We start from the raw sequence: 17,147 nt of genomic DNA, 5'->3' as shown, positions 1-17,147 counted from the left end.
AATATCATATGCTGAATGGTACTCCTGAGATTTTTTTAGCATATATATTCTAATAGGTACCCAGTCAATTCTGACTTACAAGAAAAGGATACTTCAAATTGGCTATATGTTGGAAAAAATAAATCCATGTGCAGAAAATGCCATTCAATTTGGCATCTTGCTAATGAATGGTGCCTTTTTAAAAAATATTTATTTATTTATTTTTTTAGTTTTAGTTGGACACAATATCTTTATTTTATTTATTTTTATGTGGTGCTGAGGATCAAATCCAGGGCCTCACACATGCTAGGCAAGCACTCTACCTCTGAGCCACAACCCTTGCCCATGAATAGTGCCTTTTTAAAAAGAGAAAATTTAGCACATTTAAGTGAGTCAAATCCTATGCTATACATATAAGGTGAAGTTTACTTTCCTATGTAAAGAAAAAGTGCTGCATCTCAGTGATCACAGCACAAGTAATTGTAAAGTATCTCCTAGTAATGTTATGAGGAAAGCTGCCAATTTTTTTTTTAAAAAAACACAGAGTAAAAAACAAATGAACAAGCAACTACTCCTGAGGTCTGAACAGTATGTGCTAGTGGTAAAACAACTACTTTTTGTCACTGGGTGGTAGTTTGAAAAGAGATGGAGGAGACCTCTACTCAGACCTTCCAAGTTCTTTATTCCATCACAGAAAAGAATTTAAGGAAGAGTCAGGTCTTAGCAAGAGAGGAAAGGATTTATTAGAGTGGGAAAGATGAAAGTATGCACTCTCAGAAAACAATGTGGGGAATCTCTAGTGAGATGCACAGCAGGCTTTATATCAGGTTTTTAATTAGGGTTCAAAATTAGATGGGTAATGTATGATTCAAAGGGGCTGAGCTCCTGTGGTGACTGGGAAATGTTGAGCAAGATAGTGTTTTACCGTTAGGGCTTCTAGTTTGGTATATAGCTTTCAGCTTATATCAGTGTCTCTGTTGGTCCAGTGAGTAATTGGGCAAGAAGGTCATGGTCCAATCAAATGTTAGCCTAGTGAGGTGAATGATCTCTTTCTATGGAGGTCTTTTTTTCTCATTTACTACATTCCAGAAAATGTACAGGGAATGGAAAATTACAAAGTAACTTATGGGCTGTTTTGTGCGTCTATGGATACACACTAGTTGTTTGTTCTATATTTTAATAGGTATATTTTTTTCTTAAGAGATTCAGTGTTCTATCCCTAAATTTCTGAATAATCATGACCTCAGATTCTGAGAGCAGAGAGGAAGCAGTAGGGACTGTGGCAGTCTGAAGACTGCTGGCCACATTTATAGAGAAACAATACATGCCATGGCTGATGGTTGCACTGTGGGAATGAGGATTTTATGTGAAATCTTTCATTTTTAAATGTTTACTCAGAACTCAGTTTAGGGGAAGAGTTGGGAAGACCCTTTAAGCCACACAAAACCAACTTTTGGATCAAGTTTGAACCACAGTCACATGCCTCTGATTTGTTTCCTTCTGAGTAATGTTTTTAAGCTAGTTGAGGAAATGTTAATGTTTCCTTTCATAGGAATGGAAAAGAGAGTAGGTTACATCATATAGTTGAGTAGTTAATGGCTTAATTGTGGTTTTAGATTGCCTGTGTTTATGTCCTAGCTGTGTACCCTCAGCAAGATTACTAATATCTCTGTATCCTAGTTTGCATTTCAGTAAAATAGGAAGTATAGTACAAATTTCATAAAATTGTGAGAATTCAAGTAGGAGATGGACAAAAATCAAGGAGGTTCCCAAGTATGCCCAAGTATGATGGCATATGTCAAGGGAACACAAATGCTAGCTGGAAGCGACCATGACTGAGACAATTTGAGTATCAAGTTATGTAACAATACAAAGGTAATAGATTAAATCCATTGAAGAAAATAGGCAACTATGAGTCCATTACAATATAATAAATGAATAAATCGAAAGTTTGATGAGAAGCAGAATATTTATAATGTTAAAAGTCTCTCTATCAAAAAATATTAATCACCAAGGGAAAAGTAGTAACTATACAATGGAAAAGAACAGTGGAAACCTCCTGAATCAAATGGTCAAATTTAACATCATCAGTAATGAGACAAGTCAAACTCATGCTACTATCTACAGATAAGCTGTGAAGTCAGTTACCAAGAAGATGATTCTCACCTTTTAGTATTTATGTGCTTAGGCATTCTTTTCCCATACCAAGTGCTGCTGATGTGGATAGTCAAGAAGAAGCTACAGTAATGATGGTATGTGACTTCTGATGCTACATCATAAAAGTCATCATGTCAGGTACAGTGGCGCACTCTTGTAATCCCAGGGGCTCAGGAGGCTAAAACAGGAGGATCACGAATTCAAAGCCTGCCTCAGTAATGGTGAGACACTAAGCAACTCAGTGAGACCCTGTCTCTAAATAAAACACAAAATAGGGCTGGGGATGTGGATCAGTGGCCAAATGCCCCTGAGTTCAATCCCTGGTACCAAAAAAAAAAAAAAAAAAAAGCCAGCTGCCATGTTGTAAGAACACTCAAGCAGCCCTAGAAAGAGGACCACATGGTGAGGACATGTCTTTCTGCCAGCATCCATCGCTAATTGTCAGCTATATGAGTGAGCCCTCCTCAAAAGTACATCATCTAGGTCCTGTGAAGCTTTCAGATGACTACTGGCCTGAGCAACATTTTGACTGCAGTCTCATGGAAGAACCAATCAGCTAAGCTTTTCCTGATGAACAGAAACTGTGTGAAATAATACTTACTGTTTTCAACTACTACTAAGTTTTGAGATTTGATGTAGCAATGGACAGTTCATTGCATAGAATCCAGCACGCTTTCTGAGATATACCTGTTCAAGATGCATAGCCAAATCTAGTACTAATGAAACACAAAACAAATGCAGATTGAGGGGCATTTTGCAAAATAACTACCCTGTGGTCTTTCATAATCAGAGTTGAAGTCATATAAGTTAAAGACAGGCTGAAACACTGTCCTGGAGTGAAGGAGACTAGAGAAGCGACACATTTCCATGCAGTGCCTGATTCTGAACTGGATCATTTTGTTTATAAAGGTTATTGCCTGGCAAAGTTTACAGACAGAAGATTAGATGATAATAAAGTATCATTGAGAAATTTTAAATTTTATGGTTGTGTAGAGTTACACAGTTAGATGTATTTGTTTCTGGGAAATCACACTGAAATTTCTGGGTATTAAAGCATCAGGAGAGTAACATTCTTCTCTTAAATGGTTACAGAGAAAAATGGTTATTTATACTGTACTTGCAACGTTTCTGTAAGTTTGAGATTATTTAAAACTGTTTGAATTATGCAAAAAGAAAAAAATAATATAGAATATGCTCTAACTATAAAATCAGACCCATATTGTCCTTTTTTAAAGGGATGCACAGTACTCTGGCTTTTGTAAGTTTAAAAAATATATATTTTTGTTACCAATCTCCTATTGATGGGCATTTAAATTGCTTCCAGTTCTTTGCTATTATAAACATTCAGTTCTTTGTTGTCAGTGCTGCTAAATATCCTTATAAACAATTTGGTTCCCTGGTTCAGTTTTTGCCCAAGAGTAAATCCCCAGAAGTCAAAATAGCTGTGAATGGATATGCATACTTTAATCAATTTAATCATAAGTCATACTAGAAAACCACATAAAATCTGCTTAGAAGAAAATGAAATTTATAATTTGTTAGTTATTTTTGTTTTTCCCCACTAGAAAATAATTTCTGTAGGAGTAAGAACTTTATCTCTCTTGATTATCACCACCCCTAGCATTCAGGCACTCAATATGTATATATTGCCACAATGATAACAGCAATCATTTATTACATGCCTGACTCTGTTCTAAGGATATTAAATCAGCTATTCCTGGCAATGGTCTTTATGAGGTAGGTAGTGTGATTCTTTCTATTTTGCCCAGCTTCAGGTACCTAGTAAATGGAAAAAAACATGCATCAGGCACTTTTCCTTCAGTTTATAAGTAGCTATTATGCTATACTGGTTTACTTTTACTAAGTAAATTAATCCATAAATGAGTCAATGGCCAAGATATTTATTTGAATCTTTAACCAATTTCAAATTTCACCTAACTTTTGTTTTTGATTTTTCCTTTTTAAATGAAAATTAGAGGGAACAGATTGCTCACTTTGCAAAAGCCAAATTGGTTTTACGCTTCCCTGGACTAACCTGTACTTAGTACCTTTTAATAATGCTGCACCAAGAATTAACATCCACATGGGTATCTATAAATCATTCTCCCCTGAAGAATTTACAGAGATGTAAACAATATTTGCTTTGTATTATCAGTAAAATAGTAAATCTGGGCCTGTAACTTGAATCTAGGAGGCAAGCCTCTTATTACTTGTTTTTCAAACACATACTCTTGCTCTCAACTTTGCCCCTGCTGTGCCCTGTACCTGGCATGCTCATTGTCTACCTCCTGCAGTAGAAACTGTAAGGGTCCTCCAAGGGCCCTGCTCAATGGCCACTGTTCTATTGAAGACTGCTTTTATCCTTTTCTTTTTTCTTACTCTCTCGAAGTTTCTTTTCTTCCTTAAAATTCCCAGAGTCCTTTTTAAAGTACTCCTCTAGGAGAGTACTTTCTTTCTTTCTTTTTTAATTCTAATTTGTTATATATGACAGCATAATTCATTACAAATCATATTACACCTATAGAGCACAAATATCTCTGGTTGTACACAAAGTAGAGTCAGACCATTCGTGTCTTCATACATCTACTTAGGGTAATGATTTCCATCTCATTCCACCATCTTTTTGTAAGTGAGTACTTTCTAAACATATCTCATATTAATTGTGCAATGTTCTCATCTCTTAATGGACTATATTCCCTTTTAGTTTTATTGATCTTATAAAACCCCAGTATATATCACATTATTTTACATCAAATATGAAATTAAGTTTTTTTGAATGAGTCAATGAGTGATCTCATGAAAACATTTTAAATCTTAAATGAGAGACAAGATTTTTGAACATTATGTATTCTGCATTATCAGGAATTAAAACAAATGGAATAGACATATTTTCATTTGACGGAGTTATATTTTGTCTTTATAAGGCATCAAGAAATAAGAATGATAATTACCTTTCCTTTCTATAATAAAAGGTGTTCTATTCATGGTGACAAATATCAACCTTGCTTCTATCCAGAACTTCAATTCCCTTTTCTTTAAGTGAATGGTTTAGGGACATCAAAGGTAGTAAATCAATCAAAGAGAGAAGAGGAGTCCCCCTTCCCTCAAAGGCTAGTACTGAAGGGTGTGCTTCTGTTAGAGAATTTTAATAATAAATTTGTTTTCAAGTGTTTGTATAATGCCAAATCTCCTTGCCAACTGGAGGAAGGACTGTTCTGAATGAAATTATAAAATATAATTCTTTTCTCACATTTATATGTAAAAAAGAAAACCCAAAAAACAAAATTGGAGGATGTTAAGTATTGTCATTCAACAGGATTCTACTTTGTTTGGAGCAAAAGCAATAGCACAGCTGTTAGGCCCTTTGTTTCTCTTCCCCCTAGAGTTCTTTTCCTTTACCCACAGGATAAAGACAGAGCTGAGGGTTTGCGTTGTTGAAAGCTCAAATAGCAAGCCAAAGAGAAAGTTCAAACAAGTAATATCAGTCTTTTAAAAATGTCATTGCTTATGTAAATTAACTGGGTCCTTGGTTGCTTGTGAGCCTCAAGCATCTTTGAATTGGTTGGATATTAAATTATGTTTTTTTAATATCTTTAAGTAATTTATTTACTTTTATGTCGTGCTGAGGATCAAACACGTCTAGGCAAGCGCTTTACCACTGAGCCACCTCCCCAGCCCCATAAATTATGTTTTATTTGTATTTGGTGTATGTTATGTTTCTTCTATGTGGAAAGTACTGACCATAAGAATACCATTAAATTTAAATTTAAGGTTAGTTAGTGCTTTTTGGTTCTCTCTCTCTCTCTCTCTCTCTCTCTCTCTCTCTCTCTCTCTCTCTCTCTCTCTCTCTGGTTTAGCTTCATTATGCTGTAATTTCCAGAGGATAATTTAGAGGCTAATATAGTTGAGCACTTCTATATGATCTTACTGGTGTTTTTTGTTTGTTTGTTTGTTTATTCCTTCCTTCCTTCCTTGATTCTGAGCCTGCTTTTAAGGACTTTAAATTTTCTTTAGATCAAATAGCTCAGTATGCAAAAAAGAAAAAAAAAAAAACATACTTTGGTGGTAACCTGCTCTGAGCCCTAACATCTCTCACTTATATTAATAGGAAGTTCTTGATTATGCTTAACCTTTGTAGAAAATTCATTTAGAGCTAGCCAAGATTCTGCTTTTTCTCATTACGTTTTGTAAATCTCCAAACTTAGGAAAAAATATCTTTAGGGAGGCAAGTCTTCTATGTGAGAAATTATTACTTTGTATATTAGATGCTAGATTTTTAAATGAGTATTTAAATATCATGTTAGCTGTCAAGTGTTGGTTTGTTTTAAAATAATTCCCAGAACTTGGGCAATTACTTCTCTGGCTATTCTTGGGAGTTCTTGGTAGGGAGCATTTTAATTCTCTATCTGTAGCTCTAGGATGCAAGTATATGAACATGCCTTTGTTCTCCGTGTTTTTCTATTTGATTGTTGTTGTATACAAGTCCTTTGTCCTTGCCTCTTTCCCCCTTGTATTGTAGTAGATCATTTATGCAAATAACTTTGTTTACATTGAGCAGCGGTTTTGAAGTGCTTTTGGGGGGGAATAGTAGACTGAGTAAGAAGATACACAGAATGAGGGATGGATGTGAGTGAGGGTGAAAAGGGGAGAAATGAAAAAAATAAACAAAAAACTGGGAGTGGGCCTGGGGGAGGAAGACAAGCAAAAGGCAAAAGAAGGGCTATGCTTGGGGGGGGGTAGGAATTGTGAAATCTTGGGGGGCCAGTAGTCGAGGGAGGAAGATGAACAGACCAGCGTTTTCCCCAGGCTTGGGCTCAAGCTTGTGAAACTACTAATGTATTAAAGAACCTCAGCTGGGATTTGCTGAGGACAAATGCTGTAATGTGTTAGTCATCCATTATCTGCTTCTATTTTTGCAGGTTCTGAATGATGACTGACGCGGGTTTGTGTGATAGTCCTTACAGTCCCTGTCATTCCCGAGTGATAAGGAACTCGCACGTCTAGCCCCAGCACCAGGGCGAAGCAGCAGCTCTGGAGGGAGGCAGGCTTCCCCTGGCCGCCAGGACAGAAGTACCGCCTTCCCACGGGTTTCTGCCCGCAGCTCGTGACCGAGACACCTCGCCGGGTCCAGCTCGCGGCTTTCGCAGGCAGCCGGCGTGTGGCCGCCGCAGGACGCCCGCCGCGCCCCGGCCATGAAGTAGCGGCTGCCTGTGGCGCCGCTGCCCGACCGCCGGCCCCAGCCCCGCGCTGCGCTGCCCGGTCCTCTCCCGGCGGGGCCGGAGCGGCGCGGACATGGCTGGCCGCGCGCGCAGCCTGCTAGTTCTCCTCCTGACTTTGCAAGGCAGCTGCTTGGGTTTCAGAAGCCCACTTTCTGTCTTTAAGAGGTGGGTGTGTTTGTGTTTATTTTAATTTTTTTTTTAACAGGCGAAATACTGTTTGGGTGGGTTTTGTGCATGCTGTTTAGAAATGTAATCACTTTTACGAACAAGTGTTGGCGAAATACACAAGGTTGATTTTTCTCTACAGAAACGATTTGGAATTTTAGCCCAGCAACTTCTTGTAAAGTCTCCCTTGCAGAAAAAGCCCACTGTCTTGTAGCTGAGTTGCTGCTCTGGCTTCTAGAACTCCAATTAGAAGTTGTGATTTCCAATACTAATCACTCCCTCTTGGGGAGATATTTCAGAAAGTACGATATAGTCATTTAGACTTGAATGCCTTCCTGTTTATAACAGCTTGAAGAATAAAATATCAAGATCAGTGGTTAGGAGAAGCAGATCATGGACTGTAATCGCTCACTAAGAAACATTGAGCTGTATACACACGCCCCATAATTACCATATTAAATATTTATGTACTTGTACATTTGTAATTCACATCACAACCTTTTATTTCCTCCTCATATAACTCTGCCTTCCAGCAAGATTATGATCAGTTTTTTTGTTTTTGACCTGTAATACCGGACACTCACAACATAGTTACAAAAATTTGTATTGGGTTATGGTTAATATTTGCCATTAGAAGATTGGTATGTGTATTATAATTATAATTTGTAATGTATTAATACTGTATCTTCATTAACTAGAAACAAATGTATATGTTGACAAGTTTTTATTAAATAAAGTTTTGAATGTAGCTGCTTGGTTTCTTTGATTATATTTTGTTTATAAGTTGGTTGTATCTTGGTCATGGACTAGAAAATGCAATTCTGAGTGTCTCTGATAACATTGTATGATCATCACATCTTTATAGAGTCTTCATTGGGCCTGTTTCAACATTATTTAACCTTAAGGTCATAGAAGTCCTTTTTTCCTCTACTCATTATATTAAAGAATGTTGAAAATGTCTTCTTTTTCAAGGTTTAAAGAAACTACCAGACCGTTTGCCAATGAGTGTCTTGGTACCACCAGACCAGTAATTCCTATTGATTCATCAGATTTTGCGTTGGATATTCGCATGCCTGGGGTCACACCTAAACAGGTGAGAGGCATTCCTTATTTAATTATTCACTTGTTCTATGTACAATCTATAATTAAAGTAGGGAAACTATATTTCCAGTGGCAGTAATTTCTGCAAAAGTAGGCATTTGCTTCAGATCTCTTCAGATAGGACCAAAATAACTGAATATTACAAAGAGGGGTAAATTTTTCAATGTAAATCTTTCAGTTAAATTTTGTTTTTCAAATTTTACTCATATTGCTATTTGTTGTTTGAAATGGAACCTTATAAATTTGCATGCTGGGACTCTCCAAAGAGTAATGTCCTTTGTAATGCAGTATGCAAGTCTGCATTAAAACATGAAAAATTATTCTAATAAAAATGACATTGAGCAGCTGCATCTAAGAGAGTATTTTGTTTAAATATTCTTCTATAGAAGCCACAATTTGAGAAATAAAAACTTGTTAAGTGCCACGTATTTGTTTAAAAGCAAAACATTCCACACTTTTAGAAGTTAGGAAAACTGTTCATACAGGTGGCTGATTGTGTTTCCTTTAGGCTGACGTGTCTGTTATGAGATATATTTTGAAGAAATAATGATAAAGCTCAGACAAGTGAGTCTTATAGAGCATTTTGAGTGGAACTAAGTTGTTGTTGGGGCTATCCCTATTTCAGGTATACACGAGAAGCTCTAAGCCATTGCTGTCATGTGTGCAAGGTGTTTCATTAAGCAAAAAAAGGCCAGAATTAATTATGTTTTGCAGGCAGGCAGTGCAGGGATTTATGTGTGTCATTAAAAGACAGTCCTCTGCTTTTGAAGAGCTGCAGAGACCTGGATGTTGAAGAGCTGCAGTGGCTGATGACTCATTGTTGCAGATAACATTCTATGTTTCTTTTCTTTTCTTTTTTTTTTCTAGTATTGGGAAAATAAAAGTATTCTACTTATTGGGAAGAATTTCTTTTAAAATTAGCATTCAGAAGCTCTAGAAAAGATGTGTGGGCCCCCACCCCTAGTGGCTAAGGATTGACATTCATTTACTTGAAAACTTGCATATGATCTAATGTCTATTAGTAACTACTACTGTCACAATGACTTCCACCCTCTCCCCATTCCCAAATAACCATTCAGGTGACTTTTCTGTGCATTCAGTTATTCGTGTTTGGCCTTTAATTTCATAAACTCCTTATTTGATATTTAGCCCAAGAAGAATGTGATGACATTAAAATGAGGAGAGAGAAACAACAGCCCCTCCTTTGTAAAGGGTGCCTCTTCTTGTCTCTTCTCACTCTTAAAAGTCATTTTCCCCCTTTATTTTCTTAACCTTAGCTTATATTACTTATTTTAAAATATTTACTAATTGGTCTTTAATCTTTTCCCACAAGAATATTATTGTTTTAATCAAATAGCCATTTATTGTTGTTTGTTATTATTCTGCTATTTTTTCTTCTTATTATTTAAGAGTAATAACATTTAAATTATTTAACACCTATAATAATAATAGGCAACTCCATTGGGATCAATAATCTCAGGAATAATTACTGGAATTGATTATAAAAATGTGGAACAGCTTCATTTTCATGAAACAAAATACATGTATTCATTTTTGTAACCTTATAATTATTAAAATAATTCCATTACAAAAGAAAATAGATTATTGAAGTTACCACTATTTACTTCGCACTACCTGTATTCAACTTTCCTTTGTGTAGTGGAAATTTGCTTGTTGCCTTCTCAGCAAAGAGCTAGTTTTCTCCTTGCTCCTTCTCTGAGACCTTGTGACTCCCAAGAGCTATTTACCAAGGTTCCAGAGTTGGAACCAGTGGACTAGGATCAGCAAATAACTACATCTTACCTCCCTTTCCACAACAGTTGATTCAGAAAAAGGTGTGTGATCTAGATGAGTCCAATTAAAGCCCAGGACTTCTGCTGAGAAGGCATATTTCTATTGCACAAGCACAATAGGCATGTAGTTCTAGGGTCTGTTTGTGCATGAAGGAGCCATGCCTAGACTAAAACTAGTACCAGAAAAAGCAATACAGAGACTGAGAGTGTTAGTTCTTGGTTACATCACTAACAGAATTTCCAGTTATGTTAGCCTTTCTTATTTTAACTAGGTGGAGTTGGATTTTGTTTTATTTGCATATAAATCTATCTAGTAAATGATCCAGTTCCTCAGCTGGAGCAGTTCAGGACTGGTTGTTGAATATTTCTTCCATGTTCACTAAATGCTGTTCATTGATGATGTGCCATGAGGACTTAAATTTTCTGACTGACATGCAGATAATATACCTTGTAAGCTTTTGTGGGAAATGATAGACTCCCTATTAACTATGCTCGAGGGAAAGATGGATATAGAACCCCTGGAACCTCTTTCTTCCTGAACTTGGTGTTCTTGGTGAGGCAGACCCAGAGCTGTTACTGTAAGTACTTTTGGTGAAAAAAAAATTTATGTTTTAAGAACATTTAAGAATGCAGATGAAACTAGTGTTAACACAAGTTCTTAAAAGGAAAGGAAATTTTAAAAAACGAGAAAAGAAAAGATGATAAAATATTAGAGGGAAGAAATAAAAGGTATAAGTGGAGTAAGAAGAGTTGACCAAAACAACAACAAAATAAAATGTCCAAGAAAATAAAATGGTCAAGAACAAAAATTAAGGGAAAATTTTAGGAATAACCAGAATATGAAGAACAGAATATTTTAAAAATAATATAAGAAAAAAGAGGAGTTAAGAAACATACAAAAACTAGGAAAGAAGTTGAGGAGTTAAGATGATTTTTATTTATTTATTTATTTATATTTGTATTACAATTCTTAATACATCATTATACAATAATTTATTATATCTCTAATTATATATAAGATGATTGTTTTTAAATGTTAGAGGATCCATAAGAGCAATAAAATTTGAAGAAAAAGGAGCAGAGGAGTAAGAACTTCCTTTGGTAGATCAGGCAGATCAGATTGGTCAAAGAAGTGTATTCACTCAATATATTCCTTTATAAAGTACATTTTAAGTTTTGTCAATAGTGAAAGCTACATCAATACATCTGATGTAAATCCTTTCTTTGGGAAAGAGGTCCTTAGATAAGCTTAGATAAAAAAAAAAAAAAAAAAAAAAAAAAAAACAAGCAAATGTAGAGTAGAGGTGGAGAGAACTATAGACATACTACAGAGAGTACAACTAGTTAATTTTCCAGATAAAATACAATTCTAGATTAGTGTCTTATCAGAGGATATCAGTATGTCAGGCTTCCACATTAATGGATTCAGCTATATCACAGGACTTCGTAGTGGCCATTAAAAATTACTCCCACTAAACACAATTAGGTGAGTCCAGGGAAAGTAGTTTACTTTGATTACAAAATCAAAAAGTTTTTAGATATTTTAGAACTTTAATGTTCTTTACAGATTCAACATAAAATACTGGTCACAGGGGCAGGTAGTATAATGTAGTGGTAGAGCATACTTAAGACCCTGGGTGCAATCCTCAGCACAAAATAATAAATAAGTAAGTAAATAAAATCAGTTAAATTTTTGACAATAGGAAAACAATAGAGGAAAACTTCAGCAAAGACCTGGAATTCACAGATGACTCTAGTCAAAAACTATAAAGAAAACATTCAAATAAAAAAAGAATAGTTTAGCAAAGATATTTAGTTTAACAAAGATCAAACCAACAACCTTTCCTTCTACTTATTGAAAAGAGAGTGAAAGTGAATCATGGGACTTGTAGATATTTGTGGTAAAATAGCTTTAAAAAGGAGAGGTACGGATTAGGGGGCACAGCTATTGCTAATATATACACAAGGTTAAAGGCTGAACATATTTGAAAGTCTCCATGCATATCATTGAGAACTCTGTTATCTGAAATATAAATGCACAAAGATGCAAACTATATGGTATTAAAAACAGTTTGCTATATAAACATTTATGTAGTATATGAATTTAATCTCCATGAGAATGACAGTAAAATGAGTTCATTCTTTCTCTAACTTGAAAAAATTTAAAATAATTTCCATTCTCTTTATTATAAAATTTCTGTTAATCAGTGTTTGGGGGGATTTGAGAAGATTTGCAGAAAGAGTAGTGACTTTTTCTTTTTCAAATCCTGTTTTTATTTTTTCTTGTACATTTATTGGTGCATTATAGTTGTACAGAATAATGGGATTTATTGTTACACATTCAGACATGAACACCATATAACAATATAATTTGGCCAATATCACTCCTCAGTACTTCTCCCATCTCTCCCATCTCCCACCCCTTAGTCCCTTTCCTGTACTGATCTCCCTTTAATTTCAATAAGATCCACTGCACCTTTCTTTTCCTTTTTTTCCTCTCTACCTTCCTCATGAAAGAAAACAAAGATCCTTAACCTTAAACCTTATGTTAAGAGTAGTGACTTTTAAATAGTAAACCGAAGTAAAGAACTGCCATCCAATGCCATTGTCTTCAAATCTAGCAGAGCCACAGAGTGATGATATCTTGAGAATAGTCTTTTAGCCCTTTTTCTTCCTCATTTGATTCCTTTACTCACCTGGGATCCTGTGGACTTCTGCTCACCCTACCTCTCACCTGAATAAATAAAACAATTCTATAAATTGCCAGTTCATTCATGATCATAATAAAGTGCTGTTATCAATTTGGTGAATTAACTATCCCTAGGGTGTTTATTTTGCTTTAATTAACACATATTAATTGTACAAATTGATGAACTTCATTGTGACGTTTCCACATGTGCATAGGTCATGCAACGAGCATATCCACGTCCCTTTTGCCCTCTTGTCCTCCCGCTTCCTCAGCCCCCTTCTTAGTTCCTAATAGTCCCTCTTCTACTTTCAGGTCATCTTTTTATTTTATTTTAACTTATTTCTCACATGTACGAGAAAATATTTGAGACTTTTTTTTTCTATGTCTGGTTTATTTTGCTTAACATGATGTCTTCCAGTGCTGTCCATTTTCCTACAAGTGACAGGACTTTTTCTTCTTTATGGCTGAATAACATTCCTTTGTGTATATTTTCCTTATTCATCTGTTGACAGGGTATCTATGCTGATTCCTATCTTGGCTGTTGTGAATAGTGCTGCAATAAACATGGGCATACAGCTATCAAGAGTGGGATAGCTGGATCACATAATAGTTCTATTTTTAGTTTTTCTCCACCTCATCACCAGCATTTTAAAATAAAATAAATGAATGCTTAATTACAATGATTTTATATAAAGTTTCTTGTCTAACTGTAAATCAAACGTAGGGCCAGGCTGACGGCATCCTTGTCCTGGCTCTTGCAGTGTCAATGAAGGCATGTTTCTTAGCCATGCTCCTTCATCTGCAGAAGGGGTGATAGGTTACCTACCCAGGGTATTCTGTGGACCAAGTGGAATAATACCAGTAGAATGTTCAGTTCAGTGACCAAATATGTGGTAAGTTCTCAGAAAATGTTCACTGGTGTTGCTATGGTTATTAGTGTGTTGAGGGAAATGGGAACAAGCCTCAGGATGAGAAACTGCTAACCCTTATTCTTTCAGTCATGACTTCATGGAAAAAGTGAGATGTGGAAATAATTTTGAGGGATAGGAAAGGTAGCCAAATGAAGAAAAATAGAAAGTACAAACCAGGATACGAGAAGCCTGGGTAAGTGAGGAAACAGATCCTTCAATGTGCTAATTCTAAAGCAGATATTTCCACTAACAACAGGCCTTTGATAAGAGAGTGAAGCAATATTGAGAATTGATGTATTTTTCTGAGAGATTTTATACATCTTTTTATACTGCTTGGAAGAGAAGTTATCTAAAGAAGTGACCTGATGAGGTTTTTTAAAAAATATGCATGTATTAGTTTGAATCAGCCTGGATTTATTCAATGTCAGCTCACCTAAGGATTTTGGATATTGACCTTATTTAAAAAACAAATAACAACAACAAAACCATTCTTTTCTAATGTAAGTTGTTTCAAATCCTATGTGTGCAAGCATTTTATTTATTTGCTATTTGCCCAACGTAGTTCCTCCGCATCTTGGCTTAAGGACATATAAGTGTAAACTAATTTGTAACATACAATTCTACAAAATTAAGTATTTTTTAAGTCTATTATCTGTGAACTGCATATTAACTAAATTTCTTTTAATTAAGATGTTTTAGGCTGTCTTTGGTCATTTTCCTCACTTTCTTTGGGAATAGTTTGAGAAATACAGAAAAATACACTGTTTCTGAAACCTCTTGGAAATTCTTGTCTCATTCAGTGTTTGTTTTTTGAAGAGTCGCAGATCATGCTCTGAAATAAAAAAAAGCATACTTCCCCTGTGTTTCTGAACACAAATATCTATCTCCAGAAAACAGAACAATGCAAAATTTAAAGATCACATCACATACTACAGAGGAACAGGTTGAAAATCTTGAAATTAAAACATCATTTATTTTAGAATAATGACCAAAGAATGTAGTCATTGAAATGTAACAGAGTGAATAAAATACTTCTACAAAAATTTCTCATAGTCTTCCCACTGTATTTCACTTTGTTTTTTCTCAATTGAATAATCTTTTAAAATTTTTACTACTATACTTTATTTCTTGCCTCCACAATGTATTGATAATTCACACAGTAAAAACTCAGGGTTTTGCTTTCTGCATCCCTTTAAGGAATCAGTTTTTAAATATTAAGATATAATCATAATGTCATTTCTAAGCAGTAGTTGCTCAGAATATGTGTTTTATCAGAGGTAATACACAAATTAAAAGCAGATTTTTTTTAATCTTAAGTTCAGAACACTGATTGGACTTTTTCATATAAAGACAGTTGACCAGAGTGTGGTATTTGCTTATTTTGGAGGCTATATGATACCTGTGTTACTCAGGTTTCATCACTGTGACCAAAATGCTTGAAATCAACAATTTAAAGGAGGAAAGATGGCTCATGGTTTAAGAGGTTAAGACATATTGCTTTGGGTCTGAGGTAAGGATAATCTCATTGCAGAAGGGAAAGATGGAGGAAAGCTACCTAGCTCAGGACAGCAGGGAAGGAAAGGGAAAGAGACCCAGATAGATAGAGACAGAGAGGAAGAGGCATGGGACAAGAAATAATCCCTTGGGGTATGCCCTTCCCCTAGGGACCTACCTCCTCCAACTTTGCCCCACCTGCCCACAGTTTCTACCCCTTCCCAGAAGGCCATCCAGCAATCAATAAGTTATAAATTTTAGTATGTCAGAGGTTGTTATTTCCTCATCTCCGCCTCTCTACTTATTAGCATGTAATCTTTGCATTCTTTGAGAGTTTAAGTTTGAATTTTATATTGAGAATGAAAAAGGATGGGAGACACACTGCACTCCCATTTCTTCAATTCCCCTTGCATGCTAACTTAATTCTGAATTGTAACCTCCTGGTAGAAGAGAAATTTAATCTGTGACCATTAGCAGGTTTTGGGGCACCATAAGGTCCTTATATGTTAAACTCACTAGGGAAAATGAATCAATTCTCTTCCTAAAACAGCTGTACAATTGCTGAGAAACAACTCAAGAAGATTCCCACCCTACTCCAGAACACTGTGGATTTCCTGACCTCCTCTGCAGTCAGAGACCATGTTCCATTCTACCTTCTCTAGTCCTCTGAAATGTTCATCACTACATCCCTCTCTTTTTCTAGTTCAGCCTATATATTAGATCAGAAATGGCAAGTAGAGGTTGCTATTTTCAGCCAAATCCATTTGATTGGGAGAAGATGCCTGAGAAATGAAGAATTGAGAGACCTCATTTGGGCTTGGTGGACAAATGTACAGATACATGATGACATTTCCCCCAGAGAGTGACAGAGGAAAGTGGTGGCTTTAATGGCTAGTTTTGGCCATTCCTGCAAAGTGCATTTGTGTTGTCAGAAAGAACCAACCATGGGTGAGGATTGAATATATCAAGTCATTGTCTTAAAATGAACACAAGTCACAGCTCATAGTGTTTACTTTTCCTCCACTTTTATTCTTCTTTCTCCCTTAACAGAAAATGAAGGAACAGAGTGTTCTTGCTATTGGAAGAGGAAAATTGAGAAATGTACTAATTTTGGATCAGCATTTGCTTTTCATTTAGAAAGACTTAGTCAATACATATAAAATTCTAAGACTTGTGAAAAAAAAACAACAAAAGATATTAAAATGCTGTATCTCCTGCCCCCTTACTGATGGATTAATATTATCTCCATTTTACCAATGGTAAAACTTAATAGTGGATACAATTCAGTGATTACTAGAAAGGACAGCCACCAAGCCCTTGTTGTATTATTTAGCTGTCTCACATTAAATTGGCTTTTTTTCATTTCTATTTTGAAAGCTTGGAATTGATATCATTTAAAATGCTTCATGTCAAATTCTCAAATTATATTTATTTTTATAGTCATGCCTTGATTTATCAGCAAGATTCAATTATTTAGATAAAATAAAATTCAAAATGTTAAGTGGATCTTGTAAAGTACCAATTAAAGTGGTATATAGTTCATTGCTAATTGTTTAAGTTTAAATTATGATGCTTCATCTGTATTTTTATTGAAACCTTTAATGTCTACTTAGGGAGGACATACTTGACCTGTTAACAG

At 35.5% G+C, this 17,147-nt stretch overlaps 1 protein-coding gene across 7 annotated transcripts in view; it reads left to right on the top strand.

Moving 5' to 3' along the window:
• The window catches only part of Pam (peptidylglycine alpha-amidating monooxygenase), a 290,276-nt gene that overhangs the window by 108,339 nt on the left and 164,790 nt on the right, over nucleotides 1-17,147 (top strand). For all 7 annotated transcript variants that reach the window (XM_071612377.1, XM_027927584.2, XM_027927579.2 and 4 more), the window contains exons 2-3: nucleotides 7,056-7,520; nucleotides 8,493-8,613. In XM_071612377.1, the coding sequence (XP_071468478.1) occupies nucleotides 7,429-7,520; nucleotides 8,493-8,613 (213 nt within the window). In that variant the 5' untranslated portion in view covers nucleotides 7,056-7,428. The remainder of the gene's footprint in view (nucleotides 1-7,055; nucleotides 7,521-8,492; nucleotides 8,614-17,147) is intronic.

This window comes from Marmota flaviventris, chromosome 5, assembly GCF_047511675.1.
Source record: "Marmota flaviventris isolate mMarFla1 chromosome 5, mMarFla1.hap1, whole genome shotgun sequence".
In the NCBI taxonomy this organism is placed as follows: Eukaryota; Metazoa; Chordata; class Mammalia; order Rodentia; family Sciuridae; genus Marmota; species Marmota flaviventris.
Note: the sequence above shows the minus strand (reverse complement) of the source record. Positions and strands in the feature narration are given on the sequence as shown.